Source organism: Amphiura filiformis, chromosome 19 (genome assembly GCF_039555335.1).
Source record: "Amphiura filiformis chromosome 19, Afil_fr2py, whole genome shotgun sequence".
Taxonomy (NCBI): Eukaryota; Metazoa; Echinodermata; class Ophiuroidea; order Amphilepidida; family Amphiuridae; genus Amphiura; species Amphiura filiformis.
Window position 1 is genome coordinate 39,515,445 of NC_092646.1, and position 18,212 is coordinate 39,533,656.

Genomic DNA, 18,212 nt, shown 5'->3' on the forward strand with positions numbered 1-18,212 from the left:
ACTATAAATTAGCCCCCGATAGAGGGAAGAATAAGGGCATAACCACGAACCGCGAAAGACCGTCATCAACCGCCGCTTAATAGAGATATCCAACTAGATTGCCTGCAGGGTTACAAAGAACCACAAACGGCGAAATTTGGATATCCAGCTAGATTGGCCCAGGGCTACAAACAACCATTTTACATTTTAGTTATAGGCACAGCTACGTATACTCGCATTTCCCAGTTCCGGACTGACTCTGTGTCTCGCTGGCATTGTCAATAATTGGGTAGGCCCTATGTGTTGTTCATAATTACATTTTCTTAGTTGCCTTGACACATTAAAGTATTAAGATGTATATTGATCATGTGTACGCCTATTGACATTACAGTCACGCGGTAGCTGTGACCAACAAGTTTTAAAAATGGACGACAGATAGGTTTTATTAAATATAATAAGATATAACGTTTTAACAAAAGCATCACTGGCATTACATGCCTACTTGTTATTCATTTAATTCAATCATTAATCATGGAATTAATATTATAAAACAAAACCTATATAGGATGTTGGCTTACCATGCAAGTGCAAGATCATAACCTTTCTGGTCGTCCCAGAATTCTTACAAATTAATATCGCATCGGCACATTAAAGATACAGAACACATCTGGAAATGTTTTAAGTTGATAATATGATAAAGTTTAAATCATTCCCGGGAAATCAGTACGTTTTACAAATGGGACCAAGTTTCAAAAAGTGAGCCGAGGTGGGGCTTTTCAAACTTGCTGCTTTCTTTACGTTGTCAACGTTTTGTTGGTAGATTTATACTTGAACGAAGCTGAAACGAAAAGTAAACTTTGCTTGATTATTTACAACTCGATTACTATACCACATTCAGACGAGCCCAGGACTTGATCCCCGGGACGTGACAGGTCAATTACGATACCAGTAGGGGCCTAGTTATAATATCATTTGCAGTTATGATGAAACGAGTTATGATGTTCGCGAATAACTATATCTCAGACATAATGCGTACAATATAGGTATATTATTATGCAAAGCTGTATACAGTATATCATTTCTACAACTAGTCTCTCAACATGCACTAAATATGGCAACTTTAGAATCGAGTGATACTGGTAGAATTCTTGCACAGGGACGCGGTTCTGGTGTAAATAAGTTGCTTCAAATGTTGGTGGTTGTTGCAATACTATTGTCGTCAGTTGCTTTGGTTGTGGCGTTAATAAGCTTGACGCAGAATGGAGATACAACTATGGTTACCCTTACTAAACAAGAAGGTGTGTATGTTCTCTATGGATTATTATTATTTTTATTATTATTATTGTTATTATTATTCATAAACGCATAATTCGGAACAACATAGAACAAACATGAATCTTAAAGCTACCCAGCAAACACAAAAACGTGTTATATTTTGGGTTTGGTTTAGGTAAAAACGTTTTAATAACATTAAAATGTCGGGTTATATAAAGGTCATGAAATCGTTTTAAAACGTTTTATATGAAAACACACTACAACAATATTTTTAAAATGTTTTCGAAATGTCATTGTAAACTATTTTTGCAAACATTTTTGGCCAAATATTTTGTCAACACTTAAATAACATTATGTTAAAATATTTGCACCCAGCAAACACAGAAATGTTCTTAAAATGTTTTTTACAAAACGTTTTAATAACATTTAAATGTCGGGTTATATAAAGGTCGTGAAAACATTTTAAAAACGTTATTGTAAATATTTTGGGCAAACATTTTTACAAAATATTTTTTCAACCCCAAAATAACATTCTGTTTAGAATGATTTGTACCAAGTTTTCAAAAATGTTTTTGGAATGTTATAAAAAACGTTTTTATACCCTTTATATAACCCGACATTTAAATGTTTTCTGTAAAACATTTGTGTTTGCTGTGCAGTAAATTACCAACAAATGTTATTTAATGTTATGAAAACGTTTTATACCATTAATGTACCCTTTATATAACCCGACATTTAAACGTTTTCTGACAACCTTTTATAACCTTTTGCGAATGATGTCGAAAACGTTTTGTGTTTGCTGGTTAACTATACGCTTGTATCAGTGTGAAACACTTTTAATTATGGCATTAGAATGGCATTAGAATTTGTGATACCAAACAGGACACATTTGATTATTTTATTACATAATAATTGACACGAAGGATAACATATTGTTTTCTTCTCATTTTAAAGGTTCCAGTGGTAAAAATTGCGTGATTTTATCAAGGATAAATATTGTTTGCTTCTCATCCTGTAGGTTCCAATGTGAAGAATGATAGAATATGGAATATTAGAATGGGAAATGGACGATCTAATTACATTTACATGTAAGAAAATAGTATACATAAATTGAAAAAAAAACCGCCTTGTTTTTTACAATTTGCCCTTTCTCAGCGTGAAGATTTGGTGTGAAGAAATAATATATTCGTCATAAATCATATTAAGTTTCTTTCCCAAATGGGTTTAATGGTTCTGGTCGTCATATACAGTAAGCAAAAGAATTAAGGTACCAGTTATGATAGCCTCTTGTAGCCTATATCCTAAGACAGATGTGTTAGGCCCCATCCATAGAGGCTGTTCCCTTGTGGCGTGTGCCCTTGTTCCGTGTTCACTTGTTCCCATGTGACCTGCCACACAGACAACGAACCTTTGTTTTGCTCAGTGGCCGTATCCATAGCCTATGGATACGGGGCGTTATAATCATGATAATCAATAGCTGCATCCATTAACTCGCATTTAAGACCCCATTCGTTGAAATTGTAAGAAATAATTGCAAAACGATCCTAAAACCCAAGGAAGATGCTAGTTTGCTCCATTGCAAGTACGAGCCGATCTCAACGAAGAGGCGACCGGCCCATGCTATACTCCTACACATGTTGGTTGCTCGGGATTAGTAATCAGTTTCTTAGTATGTAACACAGACTAGGACAAATATATTGCTCTCTTAAACTATGTTTTTAACATACATTTATCGTTTGCTTACGTACAGGGTAACCAAAAAAACCAAAAAAAACCCCCCAAAAAACCCAAAAAACACAGAACCCTCATTGTGCCCTCTTTTTCCTCCTATTTCTGAAAAAATAATCAAATATATTTTGGTATGTAAAGAAACCCTTTTTTGTTAGCTTTAATAAACCGAAAGAAATATTTCAATCGGCTCACAACTTTTGAAGATATGCTCTTTAAAAGAAATGTACCCGTTTTCACGGAGGAGGTTTGGCTACTTAACTTAGTAACAAAGTAACAAACACTATTTAGGGAATGGGCTTAACCGGTGGGCCTATGGGCTATGGGTTGTGTTAAGTGTCATTAACTTGTCGCCAAATGGACGTGGGATTGGGACATCTCTTGCTTGGTTATTTATACCTTTTAGTTTTATTATGTTTCTTACTTTCTTACTTTGTTGTTTCTTGCTTTCTTTTTATTTATAACATGCCGATGTAAGATTAACAATAACAATAATTGACCAGATTATTCTCGGTACTAGATAGACTTCTACAATATATTTTCTAATTTGCAGAGATCAGACATCTGGTCAGTTAAAGGGATTTATAGTCGACATAGTAAACGCTGGTACGTGTGTTTTCTTTTTTTTTCCATTGAATTCGTAATGGTATTGTTATCCATCTTTTATATTTCTATCCCAATTTAGATGCCTCAAATTTAGATACTAATTATTGGTAAAACCATTATACTGTAAATTATTGATCAAACTACACTCTTACTTTACAATAGAAAATCAAGGGATTTGCTTTAACCTTGAGCATCATATATAAAATTTTCAAACTGCGTGCCAAACATTTCTTGCACCTAGCCCTCTCGGCCAAGAATATCCCCACCCCTTTGCACATACTTCGTCGGCCGTATCACATAGTGACACATTCGACATTTTTAACGTTTTTGAGAAAATTGGTACATTAGTTTGTCATGTTCTGCTCTATATATTTACCAAAAACATGCCTCAAATTGGCATAATTAGTTAGATATTAATTAATTTAATTATGTCGTATCTGCAAAACCTTGCAATGTCTGTATCACATAACGACGTATTTGCCGATCGTCGTATGTCGTATCTGCAATTTGAAGAATTTGCCGTTTCACATAGTGACGTATTTGCGCGACGTATTTGCGCAACTTTGTCATAGCACGGTAAAATTGCTGTTTTGTCCTTTTCACATAGTGACGTATTTGCGCAACTGTTTCACATAGTGACGTATTTGCACGACGTATTTGTCATTTGAACGGCGAAATTGCCATTAGTCCTGTTCACATAGTGACCTTTTTGATTTAATCTTGATTTTTTTGTCGAATAAGTTATGCTCTGAGAGTGATAAGTGAATTACAATGAAAATATGGTATTATTGGCATTACTTTTAACCAGGTTTTAATCGACAATAATGTTTTAATCACGAGTATGCAGCAAATGAATATCGCTAAACTTTCAAACTCGCTTTTCTTGAAATGCGTATTTTGCAAGTACGTAAATGGTCTGGATATATATTTATGCGAGCGTGTAGCAAGCAGGAAATTTTGCAGATTTGAACGTTTCTCTAATGTTTTCCTAAACCTTTTATAGCGTGTTATTTAAAAGGTGATCCATAAATTCGTAACAAACATTCTTGCCCCAATCCTTCGACCTGTCAACCCCCCTGCTTTTGGGATACCCCCTGCTTTTGGGATATGTGTACATCCATATCAAAACGATGCACTTGTCGGCTGCTACATGTGTCTCATTTCACATAATGTATAGTTAGGAATAAAAACCAGACTCATCTTCAAAGTGGAGGTCACTTCAAATCATCCCAAGTCACATTGTGTAGGAATACAGAGAACATTCCTTATACAATTTGACTTGGGGATTTGAAGTGACCTAGCTACACTTTATGAGTCTGGTATTTATTCCTAGCTATTATGTGAAATGAGACACATGTAGCAGCCGACAAGTGCATCGTTTTGATATGGATGTACACATATGTGCGCTAATACATTCCTAGCAAACACAAAACGTTTTTAAAACGTTTTTAACAGGTTATATTTTAGATTTTTGGTTTTGGTAAAATGTTTTAATAACATTAAATGTCGGGTTATAAAGGTCAAGAAAACGTTTTAAAACGTTTTGTATGAAAACACACTACAAAAATATTTTTTAAATGTTTTCAAAATGTCATTGTACAATATTTTTTGCAAACATGTTTTGCCAAATATTTTGTCAACAATTAAAAAACATGTTAGAATATTTTGCAGAAAACGTTTTTGAATGTTATGAAAACGTTTTATACCCTTTTGTAACCTTTTGCGAATGATGTCGAAAATGTCTTGTGTTTGCTGGGTTATAGACATAATTCCTTGAATATTACAAATATTCCAAATCCCTGCCCCCACACTACTACCTGCCCCCCCCCTCCCTTAGGAAGATTTTCAACATTGGAGGGGCTGACCAAATGGAATCGGGCCACTGAGTGATAACAAGAGTATCGACTCGGTTATTAGTAACATATCCTTCAAACTCGGAAACCAGTGGCGTAACGGCGGGGTTGGGGCAAAGGGTGGCACGTGCCCTGGGTGCCTCCTGGGGGATTGACCAATTCAGTATCGATTTTTCGCGCCTCCAAGTGATGAAAGTCAAATTTTTCAGTGCAAGACAGTAGTCAATTGAAATATCAATTTAAGGCGGAAATTCAACTTCATCTATAATAAATTACCGACTTGGAAAACTTTCGTGATAAAAACTCGGTGGTGTTGCATTTGCAAATTGCATTTTTGCAAAGCAACTCATACACTTTGCGAACATGGCAGAAATAAAATATTATAGCCGTTAGTACCTACTTATACTGAAACTAAAAAGAAATGTACTGTTTTCACATTCACCTAATTGAAATTGAAATAATTGTTAGCAGTTGATTGGGAAGAAGTACTAGAACTATACAGAGCCAGATAAAAGAGGGAAAGGGGACACGAGGAAAGAAGGGTGTGAGCTAAAGGAGGAACAGAAAAAAGAGAGGATATAAGGGACAACGAAGAAGAAGTTGATTAACATGAATTAAATGAAACGACTGGTCAATCGTTAATAAATTAGACAGTTGGTAAAATTGTTCCCAATAAAAACTCGCATTTGCTTATTGCATTTCTTTACGAACAGACTGGTGACCGTTAGTAAACACAATTAATTAGTGGTAGGCCTATTTGTACAAATGCTCGCAATATTTTCAAGAATGGGGGAGGGGGCGTCATTATGTATCCTTATCTCCGGGCGCCACAACCCCTAGCTACGGCACTGTCGGAAACGTATATTTGTCTTTCACGTACGGCACTATGACTTGCAACCGATCCTCAAAATAGGAACGATCCTCAAAATAAGAACGTAATGTACATCCATTCAGCATAACTCTGTGTGTATCAATTCAAATCGTTATGATTTTTTTATAATAAAAGTAACATAAAATGTCTTTTACATTATGCAGTTTGTCAATTAGCAAATAAGGATTGCCGTTTGGTGTATGACATCTCTCAACACTGTTGGGAATCAGAAAAGGGCCAAATACCACGGGGAGGTATAGGTCTAATGAGTGAATGGTATGACGCATGCGCAGGTACTTAATCTTTAAAATAATTATCATAAATGTATTACATTAACTTTGCTTGTATTGTATGCTACACATCCATTGTGCATGTGATCTCGTTGGAGGAAGCCATACGATATGCAATACCTTACGATTATTATCAATAAGCCTGGCAAAAATTGTCTATTTGGGCCCCCCCCCCCGCCAAGTGCAGGGAAATTTGGTGGATTTGGGCCCCCGCCCCATATAGGCTTGACCCTACCCCCCCCCTGGAAAACAACCCAACTACGCCGCTTACATCTTACAAACGTGACCTTCTTATGTTGAAACATTTAACTTTAATACAGCTTGGATCCCAGCTCACAGCAGAGCTCGGACTTTCAAATTTAGCAAGTCATTTTCAAAACCTGTAGACTTCCGTTTTGCCATCAAGACTGGAAACCCACGTGGATTCAATCCTACAGATGTAACTAATATGAAGTTTGGCTTTGTTGATGGATGGATCAATGATGAATTCTGCTTAGCTCGTCAAACTTCCATAAAGGTATGTTTTATCGCTAAATAAATTAGGTTGCATTTACGTGTACGTAACAAAATTTCCCTTATATCTTACAAACGTGACCCTCTACCAATTATAGACGAGGTCCAATATTTTTTATCGTAGTGGATACCGGCTGCGCCGACATCCACTACTCAAAATATTGGACCTGCCTCCTTACCAGGTTTTAGGATAGGCCCTCTATGATGTTATCGCCAGCCCATAGGGCTGGTACCTAATTCTGAGATGGGATTTGTGTACACTAAAGATTAGCTAAGATTATAGCCTTCTTCTATTGGTATGAATTTTTTTTTTACTTCTTGTGGTGGAAATGTTTTTGTCTGCTAATTCGATTTGCAAGGAAAAGAAGGTATGTTTTGCCGTTTCAACGAACGAAAACGATTGAGTATTGCCAAAGTTATGTTAGAATTAATTATGACTTAAAAAGTTATCATAGGTTAGGCCTACACATATAAACATAAACTTGTTCAGCAATCAGCATATCAAACATATGACATGGTCAACAATTAGTAATTAGCGGGGAATGATCACTGGAACAAGGTCATATCAGTGGACTACTGAGCATAGCATGATGTTTGGTTGCCTGTGAGTGCATAATTGATGTTGATAACAGATCTAATAATGCTGTAGAATCAAAATCTTCATTTATGGACCACATTGAAGTCAAAGTAATTATCTATCCTATCCTGTATCGTTTTATGGATAACATTGACTCAAAATGTTATTGATGATATTATTGCTATCTTTAACATTAGTTTTGTCTTTTCAACGGGAAAAATCCGATGGAAAATAAGTTTTTAGGGGTTAGCTATAATATTGAACAATAAATCCCATATTTTGGCATGCACTTATAGAAAATAAATAAATTATTGTCTTACTTTATAAATTATAAATACTGTAAAATGACACATAACTAAAGTGAGGCCACTTTCTATCTTTTTTATTTGATTCATAAAATTACATTCAACAAAATGATTGAAGACTGAGAAAACACACAATGCAGACTATTACAGAATGGAGTAGGTAAGATGCCATGTCCATAGCTTTGCAGGAGTTTCGGACTAACAATCAACACATTAAAAAATACAGTTTAAAAGTGAAGATTGTAGTGAATGATCAGTCCTTTTATCATGTGCTTGCCACTATCTACTTTAGGCCGTATAAAATTAATGTTTTGGTTCTCGTCCCTCCTCCTCAATTTCTGGGATTTGTCAGTTTTTTTGTTTTTTTAGATTTTTCAATTATTTTAGACTTTGGAATGATTTATGAATTTTTCATACATATAAATAAGTTTATTAGAGAACAAGGACCACTTCCAAGTCTTTTTGTGGTACTCTAGGGGGTTTATCCCTCAGAATCTCACATTTGAAAAAAAAAAGTGCCTCATCGTTTCCTCGAGCACTGTTGGAAAAGACAGAAAACTACAGACAATGCTGATTTTACACTTAAAAAAACCTAAATTACGATTCCGGGCTTCTTTGCAGGGATCTACACTGCCGGTCTCGCAAATGCAACACTATAATACGTATCCAGACATGTTAAACGCTGTTCTTTCTGGTGAGGTAGGTATCTCAATGCTGTTCTGGCCCCTCCCGTTTATATATCGTGTTTATCTTAAGGGCTCTGACAGGGGTAAACTTAAAGTACAGGTAACTGGAGAGGGAAAGTGTCGGTGACCGGGTCGCCGAGTGCGAATGTGTATTTATTTTGGAAGACTCATGTTTGTTTTAAAATTTGGGGAGTTTTTCCCAAGTTTGATATTTTTGGTGATATTTAATATATAGTGTGTGATGTTGGGGTTTTCAATGCGTTTTTAGCTTACCATGAAATTAGCGCTGATATCTGGACATGCTTCTTTTAGAATATCTGTCTGATGGCTATTGCAAACAATATAAAGCAGATTGGCTCGGAATAAATGTCGTATTCCTCTCGATGGGTAGTTTCATAATATAATTACTTTGAATTCATTGTAACAACATCAAAATGTACCTGTACTCTGGCTGCGTTCGGAAAAGCTGTAGTCTTTGGTGCTGTGTTAATATCTGAAAAAAGCTTACGTCTACGCATATACTATACTTATCCGTTGACCGTTACCGTTGGTAAAACAAACTTGTACTTTAAATATTATAGGTAATAAAGCATTGCTTGAATTCTTATGTTAGTATATGGTCTAGCATTGATACGGATAGAAGACCCTATTATTTGGACTGTTCTTTGGACGCATCAGGTGGCACGCTTATACTGCGTATGGAAAATCCTAGATCCTCTACTAGAAACAAGTCATATTGTTTTCATTTTCAAAAGACTTTTGAAATGTTGTGTCGATGTGTTATTTAGTAGGAGTTCTCGGAAGTAATTCAAGCTGACAAACTCAACTACCCCATCACTCACACACCCCCACCCACACCCCAAACACCCATCCACAAACCCACACCTTCCACCACCACCACCCCATACACCCCATGCCCATACACACACGGCCCCATCCGACCCAACAAACCAACCCCAACACCACCCCTATACACACACATACACCCACACCCCAAAAAATGAACTCAAAATGTCACCAATATTCAAAACTATTAAGATATATTCGACGTTCAATTCATTTGTGTTAGGTGGATGTGTGTATTTCGTATGGCAGTGCCAGTGCGGCTCTGCCACCTGGCTTAACTGAACTAGAAGACCCGGTGTTGGACTGCTCCATGGACTATTCAGGTGGCGCTCTTATGATGCGTATGGATAATCCCCTATTAGAATGGTGGGATCCTGCACTGAAACGACTTATGCAAACATCGGAATATTGGAAGATATGCCAAGATGTTAAAGACGAACATGGTATTGTTTATTTTTTGAGGATATGTTGCAAATACTCCTACTTTATTATTGTCAACGTTACAAACACAATAAAAGGTTCTGTTTTCCTGTTTTGATTGTTATGTTTTTTTATATTTAAATGCTAATATATATTTTATTATACTCCTTGTAATGCAAGTTGTATTTAGCAATCAATAATTTTAAATTACTTTTGGTTTATCATTATAATTATATGTAGTATTAATTTTTTAGCTTCCCCAGTGTCTTTGCAAAAAAGTCGGAAAGGCCTTTGTCGCCGTAACGTGGTAGGACTATCATGACTACTTTATTATAATCGCCGGGCTCCCTTTCTTTCCTCTATTTAATTAGTTGTTTACTACCTTCGTGTGACTTGCGTTTTCGATTATGACAAACCAGTGCCGCAACGATTTTTTTTTGTGAGGCGCACGACGTAAGAGTTCCAGATAAAGAGCTCTATAGGGGGTCGCGGAATTAACCATTTTTGTACTTTGCGGTCCACCATTCGCAGCTAGACCAGTACGGCAAAGACGTTTGTTCCTTGGATTAGTTATTCGACATCGCAAAGCTTTGATACTGAAATAACCCTTCAACAACTTCATAGTAGACAACAGGTTCAAATGGCAGTTGTTTAAGGGTCGGTTCATAGTGGATATTCGAAGGCGAATATTCGTTGTCGAATACTTTTTGTGACGTCAAAATATATACGGCAACGAATAAAATATGATGACACGCCGAGTTGAATCGGATTAAATATCGTGCAACTGATAGCGAGATACTATTGATTTATATGAAAGGCTCGAGGTCTCCTGAATATCGTTCGACGAACGATGATTTCAAAAATCCCCAATGAAAATTAACCTGCACAGTTGTGCATTTTGGAACAGCCAGGCGTATTTTGCACAAGTTGTGCAAACGGGACATTGTCAGATTGTGTGAACATTACAAATACAAACAATAAGGTTGAAAAAGAAAAAGCCATTTAAAATGAATTTAAAAGATCGTCTATTTGTTTATGACACTGAATAGACCAAATATCTGCCTCTGACGAAAAAATGTTTTCCATGCTAATTTGTTTTTTTAACGAGAAAATAAAATATGCAAAATTGCTTCTCAAAGCAAATTAAATTACCTGGAATATGATTGTATGGTGTTAAAGTATGCAGTTTAAAGTGAATTGTAAACAAAATGTAAAAAAAGAAATGGACCTTTTGCATTATATGACCACTGGGGGTCACTTATATTTAATTTGCTCCTCCAGATCATCCTCCACCCCGCAAATTATGCTAATTATATACCAATTATTCAAATGTTAATAATTTTTACAACATTTATTATGCTTACTGTATTGGTCTCATCACAAGCTTTAGTTCTTTAGTTGACACCAAATTTAACTACATAGGCTGTAGGCCTCCCCGGGGTAGGCCTATATTATGAACCCCAAATGTTACATCTCCACTTAAAACGCATGGCCACTTATTGACTTATTTATTGAATTATTTATTTATTTATTAACTTATTGATTTATTTATTCATTTTTATTTTACAGACATTAAATCATGACAGTAATTCAATAATGAGTTTACCTATTATTGTATTGACTACGTTAAAGAAATTCTCTAAATTTTGCTTACCTAGGTCAACGGGCAATACTTGTTAACAGTCGGGCAACGATGTGAATTGTAGAAATATATCTTTCTCCGGTTCATAGTTTTATATTCGAAGCCGCATATATTTTGACGACCAAAAAGTATTCGAAGCCGAATATTCGCCTTCGAATATACACTTTGAACCGGCCTTAACAGTTCACATAATACTTTATTTTCATTTTACAGGTCATATGCCCGGCAGAGATCCAAAGGACGTATGCATTGGATATTAAAGAATTAGACTCCGTACTTTGATATACAGAATTTGGCAAGCTATATTTCATTGGACATTTTCATCGTGTTTTCAGCTGGTGTAATACCTGGTGCTTCAGCCAATCTTGTGTATTTGAATTGTGAAATGAATGACGATTATTACACATACTGATACATTGGCGTGCTCAGGGTCAAGTGAAGGGGGGGGGGCAGACGATGCGCTAACTTGAATGATCTTTACTCATAATTTTATGAACTTCGATTAAAACATGTACTATCAGCCATCCAATAGCATAAAAATTTTTTTTTTTTATAAAACAATATCTATTTTTATGGCAAGAAATTATCAACATAATGTAAAATTTTAAAAGAAATAATATACTACTCGAATGTAACATCTCACTATAGTATAGTTGCTATTTGCTTCTGACTCCTACCCCTTGGGTCCGTATGTACAAAACAAGTCAGACCAGATTTAATGTAAGACGTGGTCTTACTCTACTATGGAGATAAGTTGTATAGAGGAGGAACTTGTTGGTAATTACATATCCGTATTCTATAATACTGTTGTTCCTGTTTGGATATACAATTTAATAGTGCAAAATTGTTTGAATGATGTGACGATAATGTATCCATGCAGTGATATTTACAAGAGGAAAAATGCTGTAACTTTAATATGGCAACGTATTGGGTGGGAAAAAAACATCCGAGTTGTTATGGTATATGGTAGAACAACCATACCTTTGCTCTTGGTTTAACACTTTGCATTTGGTCCTTAACTTTTTCAAATGTCCAATTAGACGGAAGAAAACAGCAAGAGCAAAGGCATGGTTGTTCTACCATATGTCAAGGGCATCACTGAAAGAGTCTCCAGAGTAATGAAGAACTATAGCATCTCTACGGCTATGAGACCGCGCAACACACTCCGAAAACAACTTGTCCATCCAACAGATAAGCGCGACTCGCACAACACCACTCAGGCAGTGTACAAAATCCCCTGCGTGAACTGTAACTTATCGTATATTGGAGAAACAGGTCTAAAATTCGGTACGCGATTAGAAGAGCACAAAAGTGAAGTGGAGAAAGTCAGCAGCACCGTAGTCACTAGAGCAGGGAGAAATCCTTAACTGCTACGCACAAGTCGGCCATAACAGATCATGTTGTTGACAAGAACCATGTCATTATTAAAAGAATAACGGGTCCTTGGTCAGAACCTTAATCCAGTCCAAAATCAAAACCATAAAGGGGTAAAAATATAAAAGAAAATATCCGAAATATGTCTCACCTTGTGAAACTTATAAAAACGAAACATTTTTATGATACATATATTATATATATCAAAACACTTTCTTCAACGTGTCTAAGGAAACTATACGTGTTTCCCAAAATATACTACTTTTATCTTCTGAATTAGAATAGTAGTATAGCTTTATATGGTCATGTTGAAGAGATCTAATACTACTCATATCTCTCGAAACTTAGTAGTATTACTTCAGACATGCATATAAAATTGTCTTTATTTAAATAAACCATCTAAATAATTCAGGCTTTAAAGCCTATTTTGTTTCGAAATCTTTCAAAACATTCAAATTCTTTCCAAATTTCCAAAACAATCTTCTACTCAACCAATTGAACACTTCACTGTCTTTTAGTAAAAATGTCTGCGTCAGCAGACTAAAATTGTAAATTAACACTAAAACAGCAAGGCCGCAGGGCCGGCAGGCCCGAGGCCGGTGACTCCCATACGACGACTAAACACTCCAAGTGAGTTTATTTTATTTAGGCCCCGCAGGGCTAGAAAGATCGTTAAACCGCTAAAGCCCTAATGCAATTTCTCGCCTCTAGAGCTATTACAAAATTCCCACTCATAACGGTAATCAACTTGATTTTATCCAGTGGGGGGAAGCTGAGGTCATTGGCACAGAGCAAGATAGATACAAGCGCTGGATCCAAGAAGCTATGGAAATAAGAAATAGGGGGCGTACAACTATGAACAGAGACAAGGGGCAGTATCAGCTTACTCACGTTTTTGAGAGATCCAAAAAATCCCCAGAAGGAAAACCAACTGGCAACCCAAAAAATCACGCTGGAAATCCCTCTAGCGTTGGTTGTCAGTTGAAACATACACATAAAGTCCATTTACTTGGTTCAGATACAACGAACGTTGGTTACTAGTGTTTTCTACCGATCCTGGTGAATTTGTTTAATCATATATCTCATATTATTTGGCTAATTTTAATTTCAAATATTATGTAAATAGCGCCCTCTATTTGCACACAAATGTACAGTTTATAGAATTATAATTACCACAAAAAAGCAGAAAAAGATAAATAATTTGATGTAGAAACGAAAATCTATGTCAAAATTGCTACAAAATATATGTGTATAGTTTATTAGTGTGATAGTTGTTGGTATTATTCATGTCTAGAATTGAACATTATGTTTTGTTAGAAATTAGAATAACGTATAACAATGTTGTCCCGCACAGTGTCATCGCCCCGATATCTTCATGGCAGAAATCGCCATGGTAGATTGAATATAATAGCATCTCAACATTATTTCATCAATCCAAGCTTCTCCTAATTATTAAAGTAAATTGCATTATAAAGTCTGCACAAAAAGTAACTCAGCTGTTATAAATACGCCTACAGCTTCAGAACTAACAATTGAATACATGAATACAAAAGCCACCTAAGTCCATGCGAAGTCTTTTTGAGAGAAAAACCCGTGTATCATTTTAATTCCTTCAGTTAGATTTACCTGGTCAATATGGTAAGTTTTACGTGCAAATGAGTGGATTAACCTGTATTAGGTATGACGATTAGCATTTCAGGGACTTCGTGGGGTTCATTTTAAATTTTGGACTTAGGTGGTTTTTTGAATCATATACAAAGACAACAATGTTAGAATGAGATTACCACTAGTAAGATAATACAAAATAAAGCACACAGGTATGTATTGATATATTGATAAGCATTCTGCCATGTAATATAAACCACACACTTTCCTTTATTAAACCCATTCTTTGTTCAAAAGTCATTCTCTAGCAATGAATGTGTTACAAGTGGACTTTTATACATACTGGATTTCAATCAATGTGTTACAAGACTCAAATCATGGAATTGGGTGATTCTTTCATACATGCTATTTTTCACATGCCCAATATACACAGAGAATGAATTTGAGTTGTTCTTTCATGCATATGACATGCCTATGTATAGCAACAATTTCCCATGCTTAACTCAATTTGGCCAAAGTATGGACTTAGGTGGCTTTTGTATTCATATATTCAATTGTTTCCACAATATTTCTACATAGAAAGAAGGATAATTTATTTACGCGCATTTTGATACCCCATTTGTCAAATGTCGCTCAATATTAACAACACAGTAGTGCTTTTAAAGAATTATACCCGAATTTAAAAGTTGCAGTTTACAGCGATCAATGGTTTTTACACAAGCATTGTGGCATGTAACACCCTCCATTTATCTTCGCGCTCACTTCAAATCAATACAAATAGCTGCAACTATTAAATTTAGATGTCTCAAATTGAGATACTAATTATTGGTAAAACCATTATAAACTGGCCTCAAAAAGAAACTTATAATTTTTCACAAGGTCATATCTTAAAATCCTCTCCATAAAAATGAACAAAAATTGCACACAGGATTACTTCAATACTCTACTCTAAGCACTGGTCAATAACCAAACAGTTGTCCAACTGACACAACAGCAAAATGCACTGACATGGAACACCTTCCTGGACCAAATTCACAGTCCAACAGATTTCTATTGCTGGGTTCCAATTATTCGCCTGTACATGAACAAAATTATACACAGGATTACTTCAATACTCTACTCTAAACACATTTCAACAAAACAGTAAAATGCACTGACACGCAACAGCTGCCGGGACCACATTCACAGGCGGAATAATTGGAACCCAACAATAGAAATCTGTTGGGTTGTGAATTTGGTCCAGGAAGGTGTTCCATGTCAGTACATTTTGCTGTTGTGTCAGTTGGACAACTGTTTGGTTACTGACCAGGGTTTAGAGTAGAGTATTGAAGTAATCCTGTGTGCAATTTTTGTTCATTTTTATGGAGAGGATTTTAAGCTATGACCTTGTGAAAAAATTCTTTTTGGGGCCAGTTTACAATTATTCCTCAGCTCGTGTGTCTCCACATTTTATATTTCCAATACATCACTGTAAATTCGCGACAAAAGTCAAATTTTCAGCACAAGCCGCCGGCCGCGCCGTATCACATACTGACGTATTTGCAAAATACGCATTTCGAGAAAATCGAACTTGAAAATCTAGCGATTTTCATTTGCTGCATAATCTTGATTAAAATATTATTGTCGATTAAAACCAGGTTAACAGTAATGCAAATATACCATAATAATTTTCAATATAATTCACTTATCACTATCAGAGGAAAAAACACTTATCACTATCAGAGCAAAAAATCAATCAAAATACGTCACTATGTAAACATTACTAATTTCATTTTCGCAGTTCAATTAAGTGACAAATTCGTCGCTCAAATACGTCAGTATGTGAAAAAGACAAAACAGAAATTTTGCCGTGCATTGTTAGAGTCGCGCAAATACGTATCGCAAATACGTCAGTATGTGAAACGGCAAATTATTCAAATTGCAGATACGATATACTGGGCTTGCGCAGTATAGGCGATCGGCAAATACTCGTTATGTGATGCAGACATTTCAAGGTTTTTTTTAAATAAGACATAATTAAATTAATTAATATCTTTTTGAGGCATGATGTTTGGTGATATAAAGTAGAAAATAATAAACTAATATACCTATTTTCTCCATTAGATTAAAAAAATTAAATTCGAGGACTGTTATATATCAAAAATGTCATCATATATTCTTATCCCCGGGCGCCCTAGCTAGGCTATGCCACTGTCGGAAACGTATACTTGTCTTTCAAGTACGCCACTATGAGTTGCAACCGATGATTTTAATCACCGCAATCCTCAAAATAAGAACGTAATGTACATCCATTCAGCATACATCTTTCCTGTGTGTATCAATTCAAATCGTTATGATTTTTTATCATAAAAGTAAAATAAAATGTCTTTTGCATTATGCAGTTTGTCAATTGGCAAATAAGGATTGCCGTCTGGTATATGACGTCTATCAACGCTGTTGGGTATCAGAAAAGGGTCAAGTACCACGAGGAGGTATAGGTCTATTGAGTGGATGGTATGACGCATGCGCAGGTAATTAATCTTTAAAATAATGATCATAAATGTATTACATTAACTTTATTTACACTATATGCTTTTTTTTATATGCTACACATCCAATGTGCGTGGGATCTCGTTGGAAAAATGCATACCGTGTATAAATGTGGATAAAGTTACCTTAAAGAAATAGTCCCCCTCTTTACTTTAAACGTCTGTTTATTATGTTTTTTTGTTGTCGTTACTCTGTGCCTTCTTATATTGGAATATATAGGTTGGATCCCAGCTCACAGCAGGGCTCGGACTTTCAAATTCGGCAAGTCATGGTCCAAACCTATAGACTTCCATTTTGCCACCAAGACTGGAAACCCACGTGGATTCAATCCTACCGATGTAACTAATATGACGTTTGGTTTTGTAGATGGATTCGTCAATGATGAATTCTGTTTAGCTCGTCAAACTTCTATAAAGGTATGTTTTACGGCCTAATAAATTAGATTGCATTTACTTGTACGTGACAAAATTTACAAAATTACAAACGTGAATGCGCCATAGTCCTTACCCAGCAAACTAAAACGTTTTTAAAACGTTTTATACTGGGTTTTGGGGGGGGGGTATAAATGTTTTTAACATTAAATGTCATGTTAATTATTGAAGTTATAAAAAGTTTTGTGTAAAAAACACTACAACAACATTTTAATATGTTGTCCAAATGTTATTGTAGAATATTTCGTCAACAATTTAATATCATTATATGTTAGACTATTATACGAAAAGCTTTCACCATGTTCACAAACCACCCGATTTGAGTAGCAGAACATGCAAAAATACATTGAATACTGTTCAGCATATCATGTTTAGAATCATGCAAGAGTATCCTCTCTTCATCTGGAGGACAGCATCTCATGTATCAAATTTAGTGGATATGATACTTTAAAACAGTAATTGCGCCCTATAAGTTGCATTTCAAGGTTTAACATTAAGGTCTTTTTAGAGACACCCCGTCACTCTTACGGTTACTCTTGCCTTCTTGCACTGCCTGGGCCCTTATATTGGTGTCCCACTTGGAGTGTTTTGTCGTCATATTGGAGTCACTAGCCTTGATGTTTTTTTGTTGATACTGGAAAATATCAAGGCCGCGGGGCCGGCATGCTCGAGGCTGGCGACT

The 18,212-nt window shown here is 35.7% G+C and overlaps 1 protein-coding gene across 12 annotated transcripts in view; it reads left to right on the top strand.

Moving 5' to 3' along the window:
* Positions 1–871: 871 nt before the first annotated feature.
* LOC140141284 (uncharacterized) overlaps positions 872–18,212 on the top strand; it is a 67,136-nt gene continuing 49,795 nt past the window's right edge. The window contains exons 1-8 of one of the 12 annotated variants that reach the window (XM_072163098.1): positions 953–1,277; positions 2,273–2,342; positions 3,536–3,588; positions 6,477–6,605; positions 6,923–7,119; positions 8,619–8,696; positions 9,753–9,972; positions 11,805–13,484. In XM_072163098.1, the coding sequence (XP_072019199.1) occupies positions 1,091–1,277; positions 2,273–2,342; positions 3,536–3,588; positions 6,477–6,605; positions 6,923–7,119; positions 8,619–8,696; positions 9,753–9,972; positions 11,805–11,851 (981 nt within the window). In that variant the 5' untranslated portion in view covers positions 953–1,090 and the 3' untranslated portion in view covers positions 11,852–13,484. Of the gene's footprint in view, positions 1,278–2,272; positions 2,343–3,535; positions 3,589–6,476; positions 6,606–6,922; positions 7,120–8,618; positions 8,697–9,752; positions 9,973–11,804; positions 13,489–16,951; positions 17,081–17,318; positions 17,516–18,212 lie in introns of those variants that run through there. The other 11 variants (XM_072163110.1, XM_072163107.1, XM_072163109.1 and 8 more) reach the window with 11 other exon arrangements.